Genomic DNA, 9,000 nt, shown 5'->3' with positions numbered 1-9,000 from the left:
GGAGAAGAGGAAGGGAGAGAGAGGGGGAGTGGGCAAAGAGCAGAGAGAGGGGGGGCAGACAGGGGGAGAGAGAGGGCTGGGAAGAGGGGGGTAGAGAGAGAGAGGGGGAGAGAGAGGGGAAGGGATGCAGAGAGAGGGGGTGAGGACATGGGGAAGAGCGAGGGGAGGAGAGAGAGAGGGAGAGGGAGAAGATGTAGCAGATGAGATGAGATTTGGTGAGGCAAGGGTTGAGAGAGCGACGGGTTGGTGATTTGAGAGAGGGGATAGAGCGCCGTTGAGAGAGAGCGCGAGAGATAGGGAGATTTCCTTGAGAGAGGGGGAGAGGGAGGGGGGAGTGAGAAGAGAGCAGAGAGAGGGGGAGAGAGGGGGGTGAATTTAAGTACCATGAGGCTGATCTTTGTCTCTCATCTACCACTTTCCATACTACATTCTCCCATTTCCAACCTCTCTCTATCTAGCCTCACCCCAACACCGCGTTACGCTCTCCACCTGTATTCCGGCAAATAATTCCACAAATCTCTCTCCCAACTATAGTTCCTATCGTACTTTCTGTCTGCCGGTCTGACCTCTGTATACTAGCGATAGCATTCGCTACTCTCTCTCTCTCTCTATATATCTCTCTTCTCTCGTCTCTCTAGAGTAGCTCTTCCGCCCTAGAGATCTAGCGCGTCTAGAGATATCTTCTATCTCGCTATCAGCGCATCTCTTCGTCTCTCTCATAGTGCCTCGAGCATGCTACATCTCTCTACCCATTTATATCTATAGGAGATTCCAATTTGTATCCCCCTCTCTTCGAGCGTCCTCTCACCAAATCTTGACATCTCCCTCTATCTGCGTATCCACCATCTCGTACTATTTCTATCTATGCGCCATGCTGTGCCCCCATTCTATCTAAATCAAACAGCTATAGATAACCTCTTCGTCCACATCTCTCTCTCCTCTCTAGATGTCTCGTCTCCTATCTCTGCTATCTACCCACTCCACCATTCTTCTACCTCTCTCCTCTATATATATATATCACAGCTCCTCTTAATCCTGTCTTCTGCTCATCTGCTCATCTTTCCACTATCCCCCCTCTTCACCGTTTTGCCTTTCTCTATCTATCCTCTGATCCATCGGTCTATAAATCCCTCTCTCAGTCCCTATACTCCCCTCGCCTCTCCCCATCTTTAGAAACCCTCGGCGTAACCTCTTCCCTCTTACGCAACCTCTCTCCCTAGTTACCACCTCCATGATCTCCCGTCTCTATCCCCCCATCTCTTTCACCACTGTCTTTCCAGGCCTCTGCCCCACTATCTGCACCCTCTCTTTTACGCTCTACACCTGCCTCTATCTCCGTACTATTCACCCTCCCTGTTCCCACTCTCTGCTCACTCTTCCTATCTCTCCCCTCCTTCTCTCTCCCCCTCCCACTTTTTCACATGATGTGTACAGTCTGCACAAGTCCGGAAGGCCAAGTGGCAAACAAGTGGCAAAAGGAAAATCTTCCGTGTTTGCTCGCCATTACGTAAGTAAACGGATGCAACGCACACAGTTCCCGGTCTCCGCGTGGCAAACTGGGAGCACCACGCACGGTTCCAAGTCTCAATAACCCACGCACGGTACCCGGTCTCCGTACCTCACGCACGGGACCCGGTCTCCGTATCTCACGCAAGGTACCCGGTCACCGTATCTCACGCAAGGCACCCGGTCTCAATATCTCACGTAAGATACCCGGTCTCCGTATCTCACGGAAGGTACCCGGTCTCCGTATCTCACGCAAGATACCCGGTCTCCATATCTCACGCAAGATACCCGGTCTCCATATCTCACGCAAGGTACCCGGTCTCCGTATCTCACGCAAGGTACCCGGTCTCCGTATCTCACGCACGGGACCCTGTCTCCATATCTCACGCACGGTACACGGTCTCTGTATCTCACGCAAGGTACCCGGTCTCCGTATCTCACGCAAGGTACCCGGTCTCCGTATCTCACGCAAGGTACCCGGTCTCCGTATCTCACGCAAGGTACCCGGTCTCCGTATCTCACGCAAGGTACCCGGTCTCCGTATCTCACGCAAGGTACCCGGTCTCCGTATCTCACGCAAGGTACCCGGTCTCCGTATCTCACGCAAGATACCCGGTCTCCATATCTCACGCAAGGTACCCGGTCTCCATATCTCACGGAAGGTACCCGGTCTCCGTATCTCACGTACTGACCTTTTATCCTCGGTCTCTCTCTCCTTAAATCCCACATAGGGCATTGCAACGAACCAGAGAAGATCGCGCATGGCCACATGGAGCACAAGACCGAACACAACGATAACAGTTACCTGTCTGTGATCAAATATACATGTGACCATGGATATATGGAGAATAGCGTCACAGATGACGGTATGCAGTCCTTCTCTTCCCCTCCCATCCGTCCAACTACAACTTCCCTCCCTATCGACTATTACCCCATTCCCTCCCCCCCCCCCCCCCCCTCTCCTCCCGTCCCCCTCATTCCTTCTCATTTCCTCTCTTTCCCTTTCCCTCCCTCCCCCTACCCACCCCCCCCCCCTCCACATCCCTTCCCCTCTCTCCTCTCCTTTCGTCTTGGCAACTGTCTCTCTCCGCTCCCCTCGTCTCCCTCATCCCTCCCCACTCCTCTCGTCTCTTCTCCATTCCCCTCCCGTGCATCGACTATTTATCTTCCATTCTCTCTTTTCCCAACGGCCCGCTCTCTTTCTTTTCCCTTCCTTCTCTCCCCTCTTTCAACCTCACTTTCCCTCTCCCCTCCTCGTCTCTTTGCGCACTTCTTCTCTCTGTGTATTTGTCTGTCTGTCTGTCTGTCTGTCTGTCTGTCTGTCTGTCTGTCTGTCTGTCTGTCTGTCTGTCTTTCTGTCTGTCTGTCTGTCTGTCTGTTCTGTCTGTCTGACTGTCTGTCGTCTGTCTGTCTGTCTGTCTGTCTGTCTGTCTGTCTGTCTGTCTGTCTGTCTGTCTGTCTGTCTGTCTGTCTGTCTGTCTGTCTGTCTGTCTGTCTGTCTGTCTGTCTGTCTATCTGTCTCTCACACACACACACACACACACACACACACACACACACACACAGACACAGACACACACACACACACACACGCACACACTCACACACACACACGCACACACTCACGCTCGCACGCACACAGTGGAGGGGGGGTAAAGGGAGAGGCTGAGGGAGGGGGGAGAAAGGGAGAAAGAGGGAGGGGGATAAAGGGAGGGAGAGAGAGGGGGAGGGAGGGAGGAATGTGGGGAGACTACGAGGAAGGGATGGGGTGAGAGAAGGTGGGGGCGGGAGGATGGGGCGGACGGAGGGAGGCTAATATGTCGGGATGGAGAGGGAGGGAGAGCGGGGGGAGAGCGAACGGGCAAGAGCGAACCGGAGGGACGGCATATAACGGCTGTAATCTTTCTACAGGACACTACTCTTGTGATGCCGATGGACACTGGTACAACACGCAACTTGGAAATCATTTGACAGCATGTAAAGAAGGTGAGATTTTCCCAATCAAATAATATTGGAAGAGTATAATATTTGAGTAGGGAAATTGGGTGGTGAGGTTGCAGTACTATAAGACGTTGGCGAGTAAAGGGTTAATTTCCGGGCACAATAACCATATAATAACCATATAACAATTACAGCACGGAAACAGGCCATCTCGATCCTTCTAGTCCGTGCCGAACACATAATCTCCCCTAGTCCCATATACCTGCGCTCAGACCATAACCCTCCATTCCCTTCCCATCTATATAACTATCCAATTTATTTTTAAATGATAAAAACGAACCTGCCTCCACCACCTTCACTGGAAGCTCATTCCACACAGCTACCACTCTCTGAGTAAAGAAGTCCCCCCTCATGTTACCCCTAAACTTCAGTCCCTTAATTCTCAAGTCATGTACCCTTGTTTGAATCTTCCCTAATTTCTGTGGGAAAAGCTTTTCCACGTCAACTCCGTCTATCCCTCTCATCATTTTAAAAACCTCTATCAAGTCCCCCCTTAACCTTCTGCGCTCCAAAGAATAAAGCCCTAACTTGTTCAACCTTTCTCTGTAACTTAGTTGCTGAAACCCAGGCAACATTCTAGTAAATCTCCTCTGTACTCTCTCTATTTTGTTGACTTCCTTCCTATAATTAGGCGACCAAAATTGTACACCATACTCCAGAATTGGCCTCCCCAATGCCTTGTACAATTTTAACATTACATCCCAACTTCTATACTCAATGCTCTGATTTATAAAGGCCAGCACACCAAAAGCTTTCTTTACCACCCTATCTACATGAGATTCCACTTTCAGGGAACTGTGCACAGTTATTCCCAGATCCCTCTGTTCACCTACATTCTTCAATTCCCTACCATTTACCATGTAAAATGTTACAGGAAATATGTTGTCAAGGATGGCGCAGTGGTAGCGTTGCTGCCTGACAGCGTCAGATACCAGGGTTCGATCCTGGCTCCGTGTGCATTATGTGTTTAGTTTGTACGTTCTCCCAGTGACTTGAGGAGATTTTCTGCGGGTTCTCCGGTTTTTCCCCGAAACTCAAAAGACGTGCAGGTTAACTGTAGGCTTGGTATAAAAGTAAATTAGTCAATAGACAATAGGCGCAGGAATGGGACATTCGGTCCATCGAACCAGCACCGTAATTCAATGTGATCATGGCTGATCATCCCCCAATCAGTACCCCGTTCCTGCCTTCTCCCCATATCTTTTGATTCCGCTATATTTAAGACTTCCATCTGACTCTCTCTTGAAAGCATCTGGAAAACCGGCCTGCACAGCCCTCTGAGGCAGTCAATTCCACAGACTCACCAGTCTCTGCGTGAAAAAGCATTTCCTCCTCTCCGTTCTCAATGGCTCACCCCTTATTCTTAAACTGAGGCCCCTGGTTTTGGACTTCCCCCACATCGGGAACATGTTTCCTGCCTCTAGCGTGTCCAAACCCTTGATAATCTTATATGTTTCAAGAATATCCCCTCCCATCCTAAATTCCAGAGTATGTCAGCCCACATGTATCCACATTAAACTGCATCTGCCGCGCATCTGCCCACTCATCGAACCTGTCCAAGTCCACCCTGCATCCTCATAGCATCCTCCTCACAGTTCACACTGCCACCCAGCTTCGTGTCAGCTGCAAATTTGCTCATGTTACTTTTAATCCCTTCATCTAAATCACTAATATATATTGTATATGGCTGCGGTCCCAACACCGAGCCTTGCGGTAACCCCACTCGTCACTGCCTGCCTTTGTGAAAGGGGCCCGTTAATCCATACTCTGTGATTCATGGCTGCCAACCACTTCCCTATCATATCAAACCCTACCCCCAATACCATGTGCTCTCATTTCGCCCACTAATCTCCGGTGTGGGACCTTAATCAAATGCCTTCTGAAAGTCCAGCTACACTACATCCCCTGGCTCTCCCATGTCCATATTCCCAGTTACATCCACAAAAAAATCCCCATAAGATTAATAAAGCATGATTTCCGCTTCGGAAATCCATGCTGACTCGGATCGACCTTGCTACTGCTATCCAAATGTGGCGCAATTTCATCTTTTATAATTGGCTCCAGAATCTTCCCCATCAACGCTGTCAGGCTAACTGGTCTATAATTCCCTGTTTTCTCTCTCCAGTCTTTCTTAAAAAGTGGGATAACATTAGCTACCCTCCAATCCACAGGAACTGATTCTGAATCTAAAGAGCATTGGAAAATTATCACCAATGCGTCCACGATTTATCGAGCCACTTCCTTAAGTACCCTGGGATGCAGACCATCAGGCCCTGGGGATTTATCAGCCTTCAGTCCCATCAGTCGGCCTAACACCATTACCTGCCCAATGTGAAGTTTCTTCAGTTTCTCCGTCACCGAGATCCTCTGGGGGCTCGTACACCAGGGAGATTGTTTGTATCCTCCTTCGTGAAGACGGATCCAAAGTACATGTTCAACTCGTCTGCCATTCCTTTGTCCCCAATAATAAATTGTCCCCAGTGTGAGTCGGAGAGAGTAACGCCCCTGTCCCACTTAGGAAACCTGAACGGAAACCTCTGAAGATTTTGCGCCCCACCCAAGGTTTCCGTGTGGTTCCCGGAGGTCGCAGGTGGTTGCCGGAGGTTGCAGGTAGTGGAAGCAGGTCGGGAGACTGACAAGAACCTTCGGGAACCGCACGGAAACCGTGGGTGGGGCGCAAAGACTCCAGACGTTTCCGTTCAGGTGTCCTAAGTGGGACAGGGGCATAATCGATGGCCAGCGTAGGCTCGTTGGGCCGTTTGGCCTGTTTCCACGGTGTATCTCTAAACTAAACGTGTGAACGGGTAAGCGTGGGCGTAGTGGGCCGAAGGGCCTGTTTCCCGCGCTGCATCTCAGAACATAGCTGAACTAAACCAAAGTTGAATAAGGTGCAAATAAGGTTAAAATGATGTTGCCAGGACTCGTTGTCTGAATTACAGAAGGTGGTGCATGCTTGGGTATTATTCATTCGGACACAATACTATGACGGGTGATCTTATACAGGTGAACAAAATCATGAGAGGACTAGATCGATTAGAGCCTCCTTCTCAGAGTAGAGGAATCCAGAGCTATGGAACATTGGCTTAAAGGTGAGAGGGGGCAGATGGAATATTGCAACAGTTCCACACAGAGGGTGATGTATGTATGGAACGAACATGGTCATGTGGCTGTCGGATCAGGTCGTTGTGGCAGCTTAAAAAGCCATGTTCAAGCGGCACCTGGACAGGTACATGGATAGGGCAGGTTTAGAATGATATGGACCAACTGGCGGGCAGGTGGAATTAGTTGCAGATGGGTCATGTTGGTCGCTGGGCAAGTTGGGTAGAAGGGCGTGTTTTTGTGACTCTAGGATAGGGAGTTTATCTGTCGCGATCCAGGGGAAATTAGGGTACAGAGGGATAACAGTCGGCTGGGAATCGTATGGAGGGCACGAATGTCCTTTATTGCACCTGAATAACGATATCTCTTGTTCTCCCACCCCTCCCTCCATCTCTACCCTCCCCTTCCCTCCCTCTCTCCATTTTATCTCTCTCTCTTTCCCTTCCTATTTCATTTTCTTCTGTTTCCCTCCGCCCAACCCCACCTCTCTGTACCTCTCTCCCTCTCTCCCTCGTTCCCTCTCTCCCCCTCTCTCTCTCTCTCTCCCTCTCTCCCTCTCTCCCTCTCTCCCTTTCCCCCTCTCTCTCACACACACAACCTATCTCCCTCGCTCTCCTCTCTTTCTCTCATTCTATTTCTCTCATTGTCTCTCCCTCCACCTGCCTCGCTCTGCCTCTCCCTCTCTCTCTTACCCTCCCTCCCCACAGTCAAAGCGGGGGAACCCCTGGTGGTCCTCGACCCCGCCCACCCTCCCGTCTCCCCCCTGGTCCCCAAAGGGGCATCTCCCTGGAGCGCCCTCATCGTGCTACCTGATCATTCCATTCACAATGGCTTCCTCGTCTTTGACCACACGGTGCTGACAAGCCTCGAGATCTTTGGGGAGCAGCAAATCACGAACGAGATGATCCAGGGGATGAAGGTCTACCTTGGAGTGCGTTGCCGCCATGATATGGAGAAAGCCCATGCCTACAATGTAAGCAACATCATTTACGAAGCCAAGAACAAATTCACGATAGTCCATCTCGTTGAGAAAGTCCACTATGGAAACTATATCGTGCCCATCGCTGTCCCTCACGAGGATCTGGTATCTCCTGGAGCTTCTGGGATAGCCGCTGGCTGGGATGTAGGTCACCACGACAAACCTGGGGATCATGTCTACCTCACGGTCCAATCAGTTGAGGATAAGGAGGCTTGTATGACCTGCCTGAAGGAGAACTACCCCCAGAACGAGCCAGATTTCACGGGACTCTTCTGCACTAGAGCGCGCGACTCCTCCATCAGGCTCGAGGACCATGACGACGGCTTGGCCTTAGAGATTCGAGCCAACGGAACAAGCTATGCTGCAGGTCTCCTGTCGACGTCCAAAGCTTGCGATGGAGACCTGGAGGTCTTTCTGGACCTTTTCGCCTTCGAACCGTTGTATCAACAGTTGCAGAAGTTGCATTGAAGTTAGGTTTGGGTTCGTTTGGGTTGGGTTATCTTGGCTTGGGTTGTCTTGGTTTGGCTTGGCTTGGCTTGGCACACGGAGCGATGGGTAGATAGAGTCATCGAGTCACACCCCGCGGAAATAGGCCTTTCCACCCAACATGCCCACATCAGCTAAGATATCCCATCTACGCTAGTCCCACCCGCACACGTTTGGTCTGTATATCCCTATCAATCTGCCCAAGTCCCACTTACCTACGTTCATGAGTTTGTAACTTCTCGGAGCAGAATTAGGCCATTCTGCCACTCAATTCTTCTCCTCGTTTCCATCATGGCGGATTTGTCTTTTCCTCTGCACCCATTCTCCACCCTTCTCCCCGCCACCCGTACTTATCAACAATCGATATATCTTTGCAATAAACATCTACATTTACTTGGCCTCCACCGACGTCTGATGTAAGGAGGGAGTCGAGGAGAGATCGGAGGGCGAGTGAACAATGAGAGGTGGAAGGAGGAGGGATGGGGTTGAAGGGAGGGAACGGAAAGACAAAAATCCTTGTCAATCCCCCAACCCATTCCCAAACACTTAATAAAAGTAGATGAGAATTTATTTCCATGTGTGTCCTTGTGTCTGTTTCTGGCTCCCGATGGGAATGTGTGACTGGACGGTGCGGATGACGTTTCACTCTTAGCGCGCATGTGCGTATCTAACACCCGGGAAAGTGTGTGTGTGACGGGACGGTGCGCATGACGTTTCACTCTTAGCGCGCATGTGCGTATCTAACACCCGGGAAAGTGTGTGTGTGACGGGACGGTGCGGATGACGTTTCAATCTTAGTGCGCATGTGCGTAGATGTGAGTGGACGAGACAGTGGAATGATGTAGAACTAGTGTGAACGGGCCAGCGTGTACTCGGTGGGCCGAAGGGTCTGTTTTCGCACTACATCTATAGAGCAATACAAAAAAAAA

The 9,000-nt window shown here is 50.6% G+C and overlaps 1 protein-coding gene across 1 annotated transcript; it reads left to right on the top strand.

Annotated features, from left to right (window-relative positions):
- Positions 1 to 2,204: 2,204 nt before the first annotated feature.
- On the top strand, positions 2,205 to 8,641 carry LOC129715436 (haptoglobin-like). The gene is made up of 3 exons (XM_055665326.1): positions 2,205 to 2,372; positions 3,418 to 3,492; positions 7,314 to 8,641. The coding sequence occupies exons 1-3, from the start codon at positions 2,276 to 2,278 to the stop codon at positions 8,051 to 8,053; spliced, it is 912 nt and encodes a 303-aa protein (XP_055521301.1). The 5' UTR covers positions 2,205 to 2,275; the 3' UTR covers positions 8,054 to 8,641.
- The last annotated feature ends 359 nt before the right edge of the window (positions 8,642 to 9,000 follow it).

Source organism: Leucoraja erinacea, unplaced genomic scaffold (assembly GCF_028641065.1).
Source record: "Leucoraja erinacea ecotype New England unplaced genomic scaffold, Leri_hhj_1 Leri_1170S, whole genome shotgun sequence".
Taxonomy (NCBI): domain Eukaryota; kingdom Metazoa; phylum Chordata; class Chondrichthyes; order Rajiformes; family Rajidae; genus Leucoraja; species Leucoraja erinaceus.
This window is presented reverse-complemented; position numbering and strand designations above follow the sequence as displayed.

Bases quoted from the DNA above. Each gene is read 5' to 3' on its own strand.
- LOC129715436 (XM_055665326.1), top strand. From the start codon at position 2,276: ATGGAGCACAAGACCGAACACAACGATAACAGTTACCTGTCTGTGATC. The intron at 2,373-3,417 runs GTATGCAGTCCT...ATCTTTCTACAG, and splicing joins GAATAGCGTCACAGATGACG to GACACTACTCTTGTGATGCC. The intron at 3,493-7,313 runs GTGAGATTTTCC...CCCTCCCCACAG, and splicing joins TTTGACAGCATGTAAAGAAG to TCAAAGCGGGGGAACCCCTG.